This window comes from Hippocampus guttulatus, chromosome 13 (genome assembly GCF_054856545.1).
Source record: "Hippocampus guttulatus isolate MCC_2025c chromosome 13, RoL_Hgut_1.0, whole genome shotgun sequence".
NCBI classification, from domain to species: Eukaryota; Metazoa; Chordata; class Actinopteri; order Syngnathiformes; family Syngnathidae; genus Hippocampus; species Hippocampus guttulatus.
Genome location: NC_141273.1, coordinates 7,416,639 through 7,433,836, shown reverse-complemented (window position 1 = coordinate 7,433,836; position 17,198 = coordinate 7,416,639). Strand labels below are relative to the sequence as shown.

General features: G+C 40.1%; 3 protein-coding genes across 5 annotated transcripts in view; 2 read left to right on the top strand and 1 right to left on the bottom strand.

The window, feature by feature from the left end:
* Nucleotides 1-6,158, top strand: part of bahd1 (bromo adjacent homology domain containing 1) — a 45,279-nt gene extending 39,121 nt beyond the window's left edge. For both annotated transcript variants that reach the window (XM_086127186.1, XM_086127187.1), the window contains exon 7: nucleotides 1,452-6,158. In XM_086127186.1, coding sequence (XP_085983312.1) covers nucleotides 1,452-1,644 — 193 coding nt within the window. In that variant the 3' untranslated portion in view covers nucleotides 1,645-6,158. The remainder of the gene's footprint in view (nucleotides 1-1,451) is intronic.
* A 3,019-nt stretch (nucleotides 6,159-9,177) lies between these two features.
* On the bottom strand, nucleotides 9,178-11,473 carry ccdc32 (coiled-coil domain containing 32). The gene is made up of 4 exons (XM_086127190.1): nucleotides 11,344-11,473; nucleotides 10,950-11,220; nucleotides 10,344-10,497; nucleotides 9,178-9,893 (listed from the first exon to the last, which is right to left on the bottom strand). Exons 2-4 carry the CDS (start codon nucleotides 11,209-11,211, stop codon nucleotides 9,707-9,709), a joined length of 603 nt encoding a protein of 200 aa, XP_085983316.1. The 5' UTR covers nucleotides 11,212-11,220; nucleotides 11,344-11,473; the 3' UTR covers nucleotides 9,178-9,706.
* A 104-nt stretch (nucleotides 11,474-11,577) lies between these two features.
* Nucleotides 11,578-16,976, top strand: pcmtl (l-isoaspartyl protein carboxyl methyltransferase, like). 2 transcript variants are annotated; one of them, XM_086127189.1, is made up of 9 exons: nucleotides 11,578-11,632; nucleotides 11,845-11,999; nucleotides 12,891-12,995; nucleotides 13,085-13,116; nucleotides 13,648-13,752; nucleotides 13,849-13,969; nucleotides 14,330-14,415; nucleotides 15,525-15,694; nucleotides 16,194-16,976. In XM_086127189.1, the coding sequence occupies exons 2-9, from the start codon at nucleotides 11,882-11,884 to the stop codon at nucleotides 16,204-16,206; spliced, it is 750 nt and encodes a 249-aa protein (XP_085983315.1). In that variant the 5' UTR covers nucleotides 11,578-11,632; nucleotides 11,845-11,881; the 3' UTR covers nucleotides 16,207-16,976. The 2 variants fall into 2 exon arrangements, with proteins under 2 accessions (XP_085983315.1, XP_085983314.1); XM_086127188.1 differs by having other exon boundaries at nucleotides 13,648-13,969.
* Nucleotides 16,977-17,198: the final 222 nt, after the last annotated feature.

The following is a 17,198-nucleotide window of genomic DNA, read 5'->3' as shown; positions in this document are numbered from 1 at the left end:
GGGGTTTTTTTTTTCATGGGCAAGCGCAGTTAGAAAGGGGCGTTTGCGCCGTGGTCAAAGTGAACACAGCTGACTTTGAAGCAGTTCCTCTCATTCCTTTTAAATTCAGTGCAGGAGATAATCACAGAGTCTTTGACATACTGAAAGCAGAAAGGGACTTGGTGGAGTCCATGCAGAAGAGTGAAGCAGCCAAGATCTTCACTTGACCACTGTGAAGTGGGTACTTGGAGATTGCCTTCCACTCCAGTCGTTCCTGTCGGTGTCCGACCCCCCTCGCATAGCTGTCTGCCTCAATTTTGAAGAAAATATGCTTTGCACCAGAGCCTAGCTCTGTGAGCTATTTTCCACCAATAGTCCATCATACTCATACCAGATATCATAAGAAATCGGACAATATTACATGAATAAGTGAGAGTAAAATGCAAATGTAAACATTTCTTTTCAATAAAACGTCCTTTCACATGTAAATATGTCCATGTATTCTCATAAAACATATAACTGACATTTGTTCCTAGGGGTGTAACAAAACACTGAATCGGAAAAGCGATTTTTGATTTCAAAGATGCAAGTGCGTGCAATCAAACCGAATCGAATCCTTCCACTTGAAAATATATGAAACGTATCGAATCATCTTTTATTGGACCGTTATATCTTAGACAGTGTTGGGGTGGGGGTGATGCGGCGGGATCCTTTCGCCGTCCTTCGCGTGTTCGTTTGAATTCGGGTTGAGTTAATGTGTGAAATCAGAGGCTGGAAATGGAGAAGTTGTTTCATGAAGATTTTATCAGAACGTTCTGGGCACAAGTGTGATACAAACAATGGTTGTGATCAGAGCACAAATGCGCAAAAGCAATATCTCAAGGCAAGTCTTATACTGTAAGCAGGGCGTCGCTTTCAATCGATACTTCACTTTCGTTTTCCCGATGACTGTTATAGTGCTTTCATTTTTCCAAAAACGGTTCCAATATTTTCGTTTACAAATAACATAACTGTTGCAGCGCTTTTGTTTCTCCCAAAACTGTTCCAACACTTTCATTTACGAATAACATAACTGTTGCAGCACTTTCATCTCTAGCAGGTTTGAATAAGACTGGGGGTGTGAAACCGGAAGTCAGCAAAGAGGATGCATGCACAGCGCTGTCTGTTATTCATCTGCAAAGTTGTCAAAAATAGTCTCTTCGCTAAGGAAGTTCAAAGCGAGGTCACACCATCAGGGTCAAAGCGAGGTCACACCATAGTCAAAGTGTGTCTGTTCGTAATATGCCGTCAAGCTGATAATGCACATCGCTAAATAATGGCTTCAATATCCACCATACTAGCTGTACCGAAATCGAGTAGTACCACTTTCAAATCGCATCATCTGTGAATCGTTACGCACGACTCGGATTGAAAACTATACCGAATCGTCTTTGGTGGAGAGTTACACAGCGCGATTTGTTTCCCATTTCCAGATTTTGTGCCTTGGTAAAACGGCGCGGGGAGGGCGTACCCAGCAGCGCCGCCTCCCTCCTCGTCCCCGCTGCCGTCGGCCACGCCGCTCCCAGCCACCGCTGCGTGCCAGACGACGTGGATCCAGAGCTCGTCTTTTTCTGTCGCCACGTCTACGACTTTCGCTACGGGCGCCTCCTCAAGAACCTACAGTAGCGGCCGGCAAGCAACGGAACAGCACAGGGACATGAGATAAGGTGGTTTCATCCGCCTCGACTTAAATGAGCTCTCAGCCCCGCTGCCTTCGAAAGGGAGGGCGTGGACGTTTGAGGATGAAGGAACGTGAGATTACTTTCTCTTTGAAATTTCACAATGATACGACACACACCTGTGAAGTAAACGTTAAGGTCTGACGCGTTGCATCGAAGCGATAATGGCTGTCCAAATGAGTTTAATCATACACTGCTTCCTGTTTTGAGTGCGCTCTGTGTAGAATGTTCTCCTGCAGGTCTTAGAAATGTGCCATTTGATGGATTTGAAGGAGCTTATACGCGACTAATGGAAGTATCTGCCTATCACTCGCGCACAGGCGCAACATCAGAGGCCTTTACTTCCATCATTGCTTCCCGTGAATGTAGGACTTTCCCCTCATGCAATCATTCAAAGATCACACTTTAAGACGGACGGAGAGAGGATTGCTGCCGTTCAGATATATCCAGAGGATTGCTGCCATTCAAATATATCTCTGTCATCATCGATAAGAAGTTAAAAATGTACGCAGTGTCACATCTTTATTTTGAAAAATAGAAGGAAAAAAAAGACAAAATCAGACAATTATTTTCCTTAAAACACATCATGACATATTTTTACTTAGTGTTTGGTGGACATATCTGGCAGCCAATGGAGAAACTCAGAGAAAGTATGAATGATGTAACTAAACCTAAAATTTGAACAATGCATGGAAAAGGTCTTATTATTTAGTTGCTGACCCGTGCGGTGTTAGTAGGTTGTTAAAAATTCCAAATTGTCTAAAAGTGGGCTTTCAGGGTTGTCGTAGCACAGATACCAAATGCTAACGTAGCTTAGCTTTTAAAACAAAAAACAAAAACAAATCAGGAGCAAGAAAAATATCTGTTTCATACAAAATTGTCTGAAATTGGACTTCTCTGGTTTTCTTGGTCGATATGCTAACTTAGCTTAGCACCTGAAACAAACCGATTCATATATCCTTAACACGCAAAATAACAGCTATAAAACAGATTTTATTACTTTGTTTTTGGCGACCAACGGGGATTCTCGGAAAAAATATATCAATACACAGGGTTCTCGCAGCAACCAAATGCTAGCTTAGCACTGGAGAAAAATAAACAAGACCAAAACACATTTTTAACACTAAATGATCAGAAAGTGGACTTGCAGGGTGTTTACAGTAAACAAGCTAACTTAGCAATACATGCTTGAACCAAATCTAACAGCATAGTGATCAACTCTACGCAATTGCAAATTATTTCCTTAAAACACAACACAGAAAATATTCAAGAACAGAATTCTGACTTTGTATTTGGCAGACACATCAGGTGGCCAATGGAGGTGCTCGGTAAAAACACAACACAACAAATAACATTAAATCGTCGATCAATCCGAAAGTGGACTAACTCAAATTTTAATGCAGACTAGCTCCTAAAAATACAGCATACATTAATGAACTGATTTAGACTTAGTGTTCAGTGGACACATCTCGGCTAAGAGCAAACAATGTTTTAAATAAGCTGTGTTTAATGAGTGCATGTTAATAAATTACACTTTAAATGGTTGCGCTATGCTCAAATCATCAAAAAATGTGGCGTTCTAATGATAATACCGTGATGATACATTTCTTCACCTCCACTTTTAAAACTGAAACTCCTCTTAAAATGGCAAATTGATGACCTTCCTCCGATATAAAAATGCAAGACAAATAGATATAATAGTGGCTTGAGTTTGTGGTTTGTGGACACATCCAGTGGCAAATTGAGATACTTGACTGATACTATGACCGAATGATAATAAATTCACAAATGTTTTTATTGAAAAAGGCAAACCCGGTAGAACGTGTACTTACAGGGTTATAATCAAACAGTGATGATATGTTAACTTAGCTTCACATCTGGAACTGAAATCCAACTTCAAATGGCTGAATAATGGTGGACCTGAAAAATATTTTCTTTCAGAATTTGTGAGCACAAGGAGCAAAGACCAGATTTACGACTAATGTAGATTCTCGCTGAAATGATAGCAAATCTGAATGAATTTACAGAGTTGTGGTGGCACAGCAACAATACGTGAACTTGGATTTGCATCAAAAACAGAAACCAGGCTCAACAGCCCAACAGTACTTTCAAAGAAGCCATTGATTATTATATAAATGTAAGTGTTTTCATGTGCAGGTAGTTGCCAAAAAATCTTTGTTAAAAAAATAAATAAAGATTTCATGTCACATTTTTAAGTGACCTCAGAAGAAAATTTCCACCGTGTGACGCACTCGTACACTCAACAATTTTATTTTATTTTTTAAAAGAGTCCTACTAAGTTTATTTGCTGTAATGGGAAAAGCAAACGTAGCTTGTGAAAAGGCAGACTGTGTATTTGCATCTTATCTGGGTTGACGCCCGACTGCAGACGGTGTTAGTTCGACACTCGGTACAGTATACTCTTATTCTCCATGCGCTGAGTCGACATGTAGAGGCTTGCTAGCGTTTGGCTGACGTGATGGATGATGTGTTCCTGGACGTTTGAGAGAAGATAACCTATTTATTTATTAGAGAGAGAGAATAAAAGTCAAATTAATTTTCTAAATGTCATTTTAAAAGAAGACTTTTTTTTTTTTTTTTTTTTTTTAGACGAGAAGAAATCTCAAGTCGCCTCCCCTTTTTAAGCTCCACTGTCCCAGACACATTTTCAATATGTACACTAACAAATTTGGTATACTCAGCTTTGGGGTGAAATTTCAGCATGAACCTAAAATGACGTTTCCAGGTGAACTCAGTTTGACCTTCTTTAATCTTAGGAACGTGTTCAGCACTTTTTGAATAAATTGTTCTTGAACAAAAAGCTGAATGACAAAATATGACAGCAGATGCTCAATCAATTAAATGACCAATATGTTTTTTTCTGTTTGTTTTTTTTAATGCCTTTCTGTGACTCTTCCATTTTCTCTGTGGCAACTTGCTCATGGCGCAATCCATGAGCGGAACAATACATACCCAGTCCCTTGCCAATGCGAGGCTCTGAACAAGACACTACAGTGGTGCCTTGGAATACAAGATAAATTTGTGCCATGACCACGCTTGTAATTCAAAACACTCATCTCAAATTATTTTTCCCATTGAGATGAATGGAAATGGCTTGTTCCAGCCCCCCCCGCCTCGCAACCCCTCCAAAATAAAAGCTATATTTTTGTAATGTGTAGTTTGTTAGAAAATCCGCGCGATTTTGTGACCCCTCCCCCACGTTCTTTTGTTTAATTATTAAAAAGAAATTGTAGATCTTGGAGATGCATGCTTTTTATTGGGTGGATATGAAGCAGCCTTTGAAATATTATTGAATCCTTTCTCACAAAAAATTCGTAGCAAAGCGCAAGCAGTCATGGCAGTCATGTGTGCGTGCATGCGTGCGTATGTATGTATATATATGTGTATATATACTGTATATATACACTGTATATATATACACACACACACACATACAACATATTATACATTATTTTAAAATTGAAAATCAGTTCTCTAAATGTTGGGTTTTTTTTATTAATCAACCCATTACAGAAAATAATTTTCCCAACCTCGTTTTTTTTCCAAAATTAAATGTATAATACAAATATGATGTTTGTTTGCTTTTTTCTTGTACAAGAATGCAACATTTTACCATTTATTTTAACGGCCTGCACAAAGCTTGTTTCGATGTTTAGGAAAGTGGCACATATTTTGGATATGATACAGCGCTTAACTTTTTGTATAATTTCCTACTAAATTCCAATGAGAACATTTGATTGATGTGATTTGATATGAATGAATAGTAATGGATGGATGAAGTACGACCGCTTTGCTAAAGCGCCATTAAATTAAGGAAAATCCCACTCAGTGTTCTTACAGTACAGTAGAGTGCAGCATACATGCAGTATGGCCTTAGAAGTCGCTCAGCTCTCCTGATGAATCAACGTGTGATACTAGATGTCTTAATTGGTCCTCTGTGCCTGTTCCTGTCAACCCCTATTTAATTACAAAAAACATATATATACAGTATATATATACAGTGTATATATATATATATATATATATATATATATATATATACACATACAGTATATTCAGAGTGTTTTTTCCAAGAAGAGAAATGTGAGCAGTTAGTTTATTTTTGATGTAACTTCCAAATGCCTTCTCTGTCATATAAGTCAGATGACACTGGTCTCATGTTTAATTGCACCAAAAAAGAGAGACAAGAGGGAGACAAGAGTGTCCCATATGGAAAAGAAGAATTTATGAAGATCATTCCTCTGGGTGTAGAAGAACGTTCAAAATCAAATTGCGACATTGTTTCTGATGTGAGCTGTTTTCTGTTTGTGTTCTCTTGCATGGCATTTTGGAAGTATCTTGGAAATATTAATCACAGCACAGTTTATTTGTATTGATTGAAATGGACCTCTGTAATATAAGACAAATATTTAATTGTAATAAATAATATATGAGCTCAAAGTGCCTGTGTGTGTGTGTGTGTGTGTGTGTGTGTGTGTGTGTGTGTGTGTGTGTGTGTGTGTGTGTGTGTGTGTGTGTGTGTGTGTGTGTGTGTGTGGCGGGGTGTTAAAAAGAATTATGTCTGCGCAGTGTGAGTACCCTTGAGGGGCTATATGGGCCCTGCGATTGGCTGGCAACCAGTGCAGAGCATAGCATGAAATCGGCTCCAGCTCATCCTGAGGACACCCTCTGTTGAAATTCGATGGATGCCTTTTGTTTGGGGTAGCCCGGTGATCCAGTGGTTAGCATGTTGACCTCACAGTGCAGAGGTGCAGCGTTCGATTCCGGCTCTGGCCTCCCTGTGTGGAGTTTGCTTGTTCTCCCCGTGCCTGCGTGGGTTTTCTCCGGGTACTCTGCCTTTCTCCCACATTCCAAAATCATGCATGGCAAGTTAATGGAACACTTATAATTGTCCATAGGTGCGAGCGTGAGCAAGGATGGTGGTTCGTCTGTGTGTGCCCTGCGATTGGTTGGCAACCACTTCAGGGTGTCCCCTGCCTGAAGACAGCTCGGACATGCTCCACCACCCCCCGTGACCCTTGTGAGTCTAAAGCGGATCGGCAATTGGATGAACGGATGGTTTACTTCACCCAGCCAAGTTGACTGTTGTCATAATAGTTGTAGTCCACAAGAGGGCTCTCTAGCCAAAATCATCATTTTACAGGAGACGAAAAATAAATGTAATTGCATTATCAAAGAGAGCAAACTATTTAATAACACACACACACACACACACACACACACACAAGCATGTTACAATATCCAAGCACCACAAGTGAACCATCGGCGACTTATAAAAAGGAAAACGTTAATATTAACAGCAACTACTTGTCAAAATGTAGCAGGGATTGACTTCAACATCATTCTTTACTGCGGTAGCTGAAATTGGCCTGTTTTGAGGGGGTGGTGCTGTCACATGCAAATGATCCATCAAATACAACTTTGGCAACGGGCCGGCATATCACTAGTGGCACACCCTTTGAGAATCACTAGACTGTGGCGTATCAGTGTATGTGACATTGCCAAACACAAGTACGATATACAGTCCAACTATTGTTTGATGACTTACTTCGTTGCTTCATGTGACACTTAATGGGTGTGCCAAGACTTTGGACACAAGCATAAAAAGTCAATGACGCATGATTTCCCTTTTAAAGGGAAACAACTGAGACAATCGCGAGAATTTGAATTGAATTGAATTGAATACAACTTACCGGTAATTGTAGGTTCGATCACCAGGACTCGAAAACACATAGACCAGTTTTTCCAGGATCTTACTTGAACAGGTTGAAATAGATATTCGGCGGTAGTTATCAAAGACCTTTGGATTGACGGTTTTGAATACTGGATAGGACGAGCAATTTGGAGTCCTTGAGGGACTATACCAGATGAGAAAAATACCATCATGGCCTTGGGTAGAATTTTTTTATATTCCTGATTTATTTCATATAGTTTCTGCACTTGAGGGATCAAAATCCCAAAGGGAAAAATACAATGTACCCTTTTTTCAAGCTACGTGGAGTCACATCAGACATCATCCTCCTTTGATCTGTTCTAAACATTCTTGCTTTGTGTCTTGAGGGCTCGTTTCTCCAAAGTGTCTGTGGGTCGAATGTTTTGGGGTTTTATTTGTTTTTAGACATGCGCGATGGGGGGCAGCTAGGCCACCCCTCACCGAATGAATGTGAGTCCTCCAACTTTACAGCTTGTTTGACTCCTCATCATCTCAAATAGAGTTCTGTACTTAGGCTGTCATTTCCCATTTGCTTTCTTTGCGGGCATGGCTTTTGAACATGGTCGTAAATGATGTTTCACTTGACATTTAAGCGCAGCACAGCTTACACATGAAGTGCAACACTCAGCAAATGTCACAGCTGTGGCAGAGAGCGCTAAAAGTGTTTAGTCACCAATGCTCCTTTTAACCTTTAGCTGCAGGAAAGTGAAATATAGACATGATTGAAAATCAGCAGACTTATTCAGGGAACTTTTTACTGAAATAGGATGATTGGCACCTAACATCACACGGTGTGTTCAAAATGTTCCTTGACTGTACAATTCAATTCATTTACTCCAAAAGCAATTGGGTATCATGCAAATCTGTGGAAATTCTTTAGACGTGAGGAGTACATATTGAAGTTGAATTAAGTATGTAGAGCAAATCAGATCAAATGTTTAAAAAACACGATCAAGATTCATGTTAGGTAATTGTGTTTTCGGGCATGAACATGGTCTCTGAAAAACAATTAAAACCCTATTTAATGACACCACTTTTCTGAAGAAAAAAAAACATGTTTATCCATGTGTTCTTTGTTTGAATAGCAGTAGCACTTGAATTTGTACAGATCCACGACGGTGACATGGAAGAAAAAAAAACTTTGCATTCCTTCACAGAAGACTGCGTTCCCTCGCGAAGAATGTGTTCTTTCGCAGTTATTGCGAAATAACGCTTTATGCGAGGGCAATGCATTTTTTTTGGAGTGTTTATGTACTTCCAAGTAATCTGCCGGTAAACCTATTTTAAATGCTCTTCGAAAAAAGTGAGAAAACGCAATCTGCGACAGAACTTTAGGTACTTCTTTTACTACAAAGACTATCCTCATATTCCACCTACAATTTGTAACATACACAGCTCTTGGCTCTTTTTCAATGGATTACAACTTTATTCTTGTACTTTTGCAAAGAAATAGATTAGACGCTCATAGTTTCGTCTCTTAGGCACTCAGAGTTTCTTCGGCACTCATCAGCAAAGGCAGAAACTTTAACAGGTAGAGAGGACTGTTTTTAGTGTTTTATTTTTCCTGTATTTTTCATTTGTGTGTGTTAAACTTATTAACAAAGGATTGAAAAATGTTTGTACAAGTTTAACTGTGTTCAAAGTGTGTGACAGGAGTAAAGCTATATAAAAATATGATTTTGACTATCATTTTATAATTGATAATTTTACAAAGAATTGGGTCAGTCAACCAGTCACGTAACAAAATTGTCAGTCTCCTTTTTAATTTTTTGTTTTCAATTGGCAATTGAAAAACGAAAGAACGAATGATACACGGATTCGTAATGTATTGAGGTGATTGTTGAATTCATTTTCATACACCACAAAGTGAAAGCCATTCCAAGGTTTTCAATGATACACATACTAAAATGTCTGCGTTTGTGTATTACTTCAAGACTACTGATGAAGACGTACATCTTTTTTTTAAATTGAAAACATGGGTCAAACATCATTATGATGCGGGGTAAACATGAACACCTTCATATGGATGCACTTTCACATGAATGTAAGCATCATATTTTACATGTTCATACTGCAGGTGTTCCTTCATTAGCATTTCTGAAGCTCGAGCATTCTAACAGATACAAATGGCATCACAAATAACTCTTGTGGTTAAAAAATGCAAGTAGCACAGACAAAAACAACAATGACTATCAAACAGGAAAGAGCAGCTGATGACCTGCGAAAGACGTTTTTTTTTTTGCATTCCGTATTTGACTTTCTCTTTGTTTTAGTGTCATTTCTCCGGACTGTGAGCCTCTTCTTCCACAGTGTGACGCTCTTCCTCCGCATCCCCGTGTCCCGCCTGCTGGTCCACTTGGGGGGGTTCCTTGGTCTCAGACGGCCTGAGCAGATATTCCAGTTCCTCAGCACTGATGGCCACTTTCTCTGGAACCAGCCATCTCTTGAAGTGTTCAACAGCACTGCAAAAGAGTGACACACAAGTCAACCGTATATGTATGTGTATTTTATTTAAACATTTACGTGTTGTTCATTTTCTAAGCACAAATAGTATATTTCTGCTCAATTTTGACCCAGACCAACATCATCTTTATAATAATTGTCTATATCAAATTATGATCTACAGACCCTGTCCAAGCAATGTGCCTGTATGATTGGATCATCCGTTAAAGTGAAAGCCTCAAATGTTCTTTGCAAAAATATGTTCCATGTGCCGCCCCTAGCCTAAACGCGGTATCCTGATTAATATTTTATTGGAGGAATAAAAAGTAAGAAGATTAATCCATTCATTTTCATCCATCTCATGGTTCAGCCAATTTGACACTACACCACCATCAGGTGTCTACTGGAATTGACGTCAATTAATACTGTCATGTTCATGCATTGAGAATATCTGGCTTTCACCTTAATACCTTTCATCCATGTTGTTGCTCTGGAAGAGCTCAGAGGCCTGAGAGTCATGCAGGAATCTATCCCAGCATTCCTTCTTGGCTTGAGACAAGGAGCGCAGCATGTCCCTGGAGGTGACGTCGCTGGACTGACCCTTGAGCTTTTTCAGGCGATTCTCTGAGACAAAAAAAAAACAAAACAATGTTTCAGCGACCTACAAATAGTATTAAATATACTTTTTGGCACTAAAACTTATGCATCCTTTTAAAGGCCATTTAGGTATACTATACAATGCTGGTTGGAGAACTCAACTGTTTTTGTAGTAGTACTTAGTGTAAAAAGTTGGAAAACTTTTGATCCAAGACATTTTTGAAAGTGCTAGAAACACTTTGAACCACTGTGAGAAGTGTTTATTAATGTTTTCTGGGTAAAATCATGCAATGTTTTGGTTGAGTAATTCCCATCCATTGTAACATGACACATTGGTGTACCATGAGAGATCATGCGGTGTACCGTGAGGAATTATCCACTTCGATGGATCGGTTGGGGGTTTTCAAATCCCGTCTTTAGCTGACATGCTTTCCGTCGTTGGGGGGGGATTAAGGGGTGAATAAACTATGCAATCAAACCTAAACTGGCAATGTAAGTCTCTGAATCCTCCATGGGTTCCCATCGACCACTGGGGAAAGCGCTGGTGTGTATCCCATCAGACTGGTCATTGCCGTGCCCTCCCACCGGATGGAAAGAGTCGTGGAAGTCCGTGCTGTTGTCCGGGGAGATCTGGGCTTGGATCTCAGGCAGGCTGGGGCCACAAATTTGGGACCAGAGCTCCCCGCTGCTCCGAATCTCCTGTTTCTCGAAGTCGTCGATCCTTCTGTTGCAGTCTGTCATTTTGACAACCTACATACGTCATAATCAGATAGATTGAGTAACGTTAAAAAAATGCATAAACGGCTAAAATAGATGAGCGAATGTGAGAACAATTTCAAATTTAGTTCATTGTAACATGAACACACGTGTTACCTGATGGGAAATCTTGACCAGGCTGCCTGTTTCCTCTGCTTATCTGTTTTTGTTAACAGAAAATGTTTAGCTTTACGCGCTTACTGTCTCCATGATCTACTAGCTTCAATGAACGACAAAAAAGCACATTTCCGTATTTTGTGACATGGGATTGGACATAGACACCATCAGTCAACCTTATTGTGATGTGATTGGATCACTGGTGTTTCCGGTTAAAAGCGAGCCAGATGATTGGCTAGCTACCGGTTAACCCAGAAGTCAGGTCGCGGTGCTCGTTGTGATAGCTCAGGTAAACCAAAAGAAATTAAACTCTACTTTGCAATTGAGTAAGCGCGTATGTGAATTGATACACGCCTAGCTTTAATTATATCATCCACTGAAGTCCGGGGTGACTGTCAAACGTTTGCCGTAGGAGAGAGACTGGCAGAATTCGTATACGTCCCAGTATGTCTGTCCGTCCAATAATTAAACCTTCCCGTATCTTGCGTGTCCTCTGTCTAGGTCCGTGATGTCAGTTCAGCGAGATTCGTTGTAGAAGATGCGAGCAGCGTTGCGGCTGGCAATAGTGGCGATCCCGATGGGGGTGCTGCTCTCCCGTACCATGGGGTGGATGTCTAGTGGCAAAACACACCAGGAGCTCATAACCAGGCTCGGGGGTAAATTCAGTCACTATAATGGCTGTTTAGAAATTTTGAAATTAAGTGCAAAGTCATCAGAAAAACAAATTAATCAAGTAAACGGAAATAAAAAAGTACTGCTATACTGTGTGCACTTGGTGCATGTACATATCACCAAACACTGCTCTGTAGTTTATCAGAAGCTAATGCTAATTTTTGCAATCAGCAGAAATCAATGCAGCACTGCCTACCTTTAGGCTTTGACTTGACAACAGAGACGTTGAACCTGTGGGGCATGTGGGCGTTTATTTATGAGTGAACAATGAATTAAATCGAATTACAAAGGCTGCAATATATATATATATATATATATATATATATATATATATATATACATTTTCTTTCACTCGACTGGGGGTGAAAAGCAAAAGATGAGTGGAATTGCCAATGTTGAGTAAACATTTTGACTAGCTGTACGTTCAAATGTACTTGCAAATGCGCATGCACAACTCCATACCTCATGAAATAATCGGGAAAAAAATTCTGAAAGGAAATCGTGCACATAATAATAATTCGTAAAGAATATGGATACACGCTGTTTACTTACTTAATTTTCAAATGTATTGGTATAATGTAGGCCAAATGCCTTTAAAAAAGCATTCTTTTTACTTGTGTATTTTTAGCCTACAAGTACTTTTAAATATACTTGCAAATTGATTTGAACGTCCTTGCAAACACAAATGTTTACTCCACATTGGCAGTTCTACGCTTCCGTAGGCAGCCAACTTATATACATAAAACGTTTTTAAAAAAACAGTAAATATTTTCCATCATCATATGAAAGGCAGCCTTTTTGGCTGTTCCTCCTATGGGCAGCTCATAAGTCACAAATCGCCATAATGTCATCCTGTCATCTATTTGCTTATTCAGATCATGGCGTTATCCACAGCGACAGAGTGTTCAGTGCCATGCTGGCCACAGACAGAGCGATCTACTCCAGGGATTATCCATATGCAGACTCTCCTCAGTCCATAGGTCTCCGTTTGCAGGCTTTTCTTTGCAAACGCACCAACATTGCCGCACACGTTTGTTTGATGAAAGTGACCGTGTGTTTCCTGTCACAGGCTTCAGAGCCACCATCAGTGCACCACACATGGTAAGAGTTTGAATGACGTCTTATATTTGTGTGTAGCATCATCAGATACGCCAACAAGTAATTTAAATCAAAAAAATGAGATGTTTATACTGGATCAAAGCAATTTTTCCCAAACTGTGCAAGAAACGGCGAGTCCATTTTGGATTATGGGGACATTATCTACGGACATGACTCTCTTTCCACACACTAAAACCACTTGATTCAGATTTCACCCTGCACTTTCACATCACTGAATTTTACATCACAAGACGTGATGGGCACCTTTATCTGTACATTACACACTGGCTCTTCATTTCCAAAGTCTGAAACGGGAACATGCCACCCCTAAACCTGTTCATGGTCTTGGGGAGCTGGAATAGATTACAGCTTGCTTTGGTTGAAAAGTGGACTACATTTGGTACTGGACACTTTATTTTTTAATCTGTTCTGTCTGCCTTGCCCTCAATTGTTTTTCAAGGTTTAAATAAAGATTTGGAATTAAATGAAATCCCCCCCCCCCCCCCCCACCCCAATGTTCTCTCATCCTGACAGCACGCCCACGCTCTGGAGCTATTGAGTGACAAACTCACAGAAGGGGCATCGGCCCTGGACGTGGGCTCAGGAAGTGGCTATCTCACCGCCTGCTTTGCAAGAATGGTAAATGTCCAAATCAGGTCAGATTGTTCCTTCGTAGTGTGGACGCTTCACTCATTTGGTTCCCTCAGCAGCTGCCTTCCTCTCTCCTGCGTGCAGACAGGAAGCAATGGGAGAGTAGTGGGAGTTGACCACATCGACGAACTGGTTCAAAGTTCAATCAGAAACATCCAAGCTGACGACCCGGAACTTATTGCCTCAGGACGCATCAAACTTGTGGGTGAGTTAAACACAAACCACATTTGAATATCTCAAGTGGGCTACCGACAAGAAGGCTGATTTTCGACAACAACTCCACCTTTCTCAATCAATGGAAGAAAAAACGCTCAAAAATATTCTGAGCAGTTATCCGGTGGTGTGTGCTGACCAGACACGAGGTTTGGAGAGTGGAAATGTTGGGGAGACTCAGCAGCCATCATATAAACGTGAGACCCACATAGGAAGGGTTACTATTTCATTTGAATTACAAAAAAAGGGGCATTCATTTGAAGACAACAGTATGCAAATGTTGGCGAGGGAGGACTGCTTGTTTAATAAACCAAGTGTGAAAGAAGCCATTTTTATCTCAATGTGTCCGCAGTGGGAGATGGAAGGCTCGGGTACCCAGAGGGAGCCCCTTATGATGCAATTCATGTTGGTGCAGCTGCGGCTACTGTTCCCAAGGCCGTATGTATGCATTTTAGCAGCCTGTAAATGGACTATATTTTTCAAAGTACATTTTTTTCTTCTTCCTGATGCATTTTTTCACTGGTACGACTCATACTCTGCAGCGACTTGTAGTGCAGAAAATATAGTCATACCTCGGTTTTCGACCATAATCCGTTCCAGAAGGCTGTTCGAAAACCGATTTGTTCGAAAACCGAAACCACACTTTTTTTAAAAGAAATCTTTATTGAACACATCTGTTCACAATGGAACACTACACAAGCAAGCGTCACTTCCTCGTCTACCCGAGGAAGCGTCACTTCCTCGTGTAAGGACGGCGAGAGGAGTCAAGCGACGCATTCAAGTGCGCGAAGTTTGTTCAAGAACCGAAGTTTGTTCAAGAACCGAAATTTGGTCGTCATCCGAGGCATAAAAGCTCCAAATTTTTGGTCGAAAACCGATTTGGTCGAGAACAGAGACGTTCGAAAACCGAGGTTTGACTGTACTGTAATACCTGATAACCTTCCACATCAAATGAATTTTGAGTTGTACAATTTTCCAATGTAACCAAAACTTTCTGGAAAAATATGCCTCAAAAGATGATGATCAGAAAAGTACCAAATTATGAAATCTGTAAGCTTCACTTCATTTTTGTAGCTTTTGTTGCAACATTTTTCCTCAATGACACACGAGATGTCAGCATATCTCGTTAGACTTAAGCATACCTTATAAAATCTCAATTCAGTGTGCTTACTGTGAAAGGATCTGTTTGCTTTTCAATGTGCATTTTGCAACACTTATTCCAAAATACCGAGAGAGAAAGGAGACACACAAAAAATGAAGGGCATGTCATTTTGCGCCCTGTAATTGGCTGGCAACCTTTTTCAGGATTTACCCCAATCTCTCGCTCAAAGTCAGCTGGGGTAGGCTCAAGCTCACTTGCCACTCTAATAAAAACAAGCGCTGTATAAAATGAATACTCGTGGAACCACTTCTTTTTATTGCCATTGAAAAAAAAAACCATAACATTGTGTTTACCTTCAGAGTTTCCGCTGTAAAAAAACTATAGAAGCCAAAATAGGCTAAAATTGAACTGAGCCTCTTGAATTCCCTTTCCTCCTGCTGTAAAGCTCCTGGAGCAGCTGAAGCCAGGCGGGCGCTTGGTGCTGCCAGTCGGCCCCAGTGGTGGCAGTCAGGTGCTGGAACAGTACGACCGTCAGAGTAACGGCACCTTCCTCAAAAGAGCTTTAATGGGAGTGGTTTACGTCCCCCTGACAGACAAGAGACGACAGTGGCCGGGGTATATCGAAACACGATGTTCACCCACATAAGCTTAATGATGTTCAGTGAACATGTCAAGTTCACACACCCAAATGCCAGTTTTTTAAAACGTTTCTTTCATAGATATTCCCAACATACAGATGTCAGTTTGAAGCTGACAAACCCCCTTTGCTCATTTTGTATTCATTTTAACAATTCTCCGTCATCATGAGCATTGGGCCAGGAATCAGCAGGATTTTCCATAACAATCCCCATGAATTGAGTTACTGCTATTTTAGAGATCACGACCCCAAAATACTGGCCTCTGATTGGTCGATTGCCATTCATTAGCGTAGCAAAATGCTCGCTCAGTGTCGAAGTAGACACACTGACTCAGCTTGCTGTGCCAGGTGTAAATATTTTCTTTACGTCACAAAAACCTGGCATTTGAACAGGGGTGTGTAGACTTTTATTATCCACTGAATGTGTACAATATTAATGAGTGAAACTATATCATGTTGCTTTATTTGTCTTCTCAGAGGCGAGCTCTGACTACAGTGTGGTTGCCCCACCCCTGCAGTAGGTGGAATTGGTGCTGCATGTCTTCAATTCTTTGCTGGCTTCCCCAGAAACTTATGTTCACTTTTTCTTGCGGAACTGTCACCTAACTCAACATGCACAAGGAACATCTTGTATGGTTTTCCTCACCTCATTGTCTTTCAAGAGCATAATACCAAATTGAAACAGTGAACATTTGGCCTGAAAAGGGTGTCAAAGTAGAATTCATTGGAAAATCAATTTGTTCTAACAAGTGTGAATTTTCAACTTTGCACTTCAAAGTGTGTTTTGTATGAATGCTAGTGGGAAGTCAAAGTTTTGGTCTGAATCGTGTAAGCTTGTTGGCATTTTTTATCCAGTCAAAGTTAAGGGAAAACACGCCAAAGACGTGTGTGTGTGTGTGTGTGTGTGTGTGTGTGTGTGTGTGTGTGTGTGTGTGTGTGTGTGTGTGTGTGTGTGTGTGTGTGTGTGTGTGTGTGTGTGTGTGTGTTCGACCATGCTACTTTGAAGAACATGATGTATTGTGCCAGAACATGCATCGGTATGAATTTTCACAAGCATATCAAAATACTCATTATGTTGTCACTGAACCTTAGTTTTATAGGTTACATAAGCTATGAATAGATAATAAATTGTATTCGAGAAAACCTTTTTCTTATGGGGGGTTTCCCAACCTTTGTTGTGACTGAGTACTTTAGTTCCACAAATTGAAATGAAAATTTGATCATTAAATATTACTACATAATTTGTGGCTTTGAGTTTGATATGTGTGCTGTGAAACTTTATTTTACTGTAATTTAATTACACATTTATAAGATAGACTTGAATGTACTATGAAACTTAATATAGAAATCATATACTGTCATTTATGATGGTATTTATACATTACAGTATTTTGTTCAATTATATACAAATAGAGCAATGATTTTCAAAATATGGCACCAGGTCCACTACTACACGAAAGAATCGCTGAATTAAAAATACAA

Coding starts and splice junctions, on each gene's coding strand:
- pcmtl (XM_086127188.1), top strand. CDS start 11,882: ATGCGAGCAGCGTTGCGGCTGGCAATAGTGGCGATCCCGATGGGGGTG. Junction 12,996..13,084: donor AGACTCTCCTCAGTCCATAG/GTCTCCGTTTGC, acceptor TTCCTGTCACAG/GCTTCAGAGCCACCATCAGT. Junction 13,117..13,647: donor CCATCAGTGCACCACACATG/GTAAGAGTTTGA, acceptor TCATCCTGACAG/CACGCCCACGCTCTGGAGCT.
- ccdc32 (XM_086127190.1), bottom strand. CDS start 11,211: ATGACAGACTGCAACAGAAGGATCGACGACTTCGAGAAACAGGAGATT. Junction 10,498..10,949: donor GACTTACATTGCCAGTTTAG/GTTTGATTGCAT, acceptor TTTTTGTCTCAG/AGAATCGCCTGAAAAAGCTC. Junction 9,894..10,343: donor AGCAACAACATGGATGAAAG/GTATTAAGGTGA, acceptor ACTCTTTTGCAG/TGCTGTTGAACACTTCAAGA.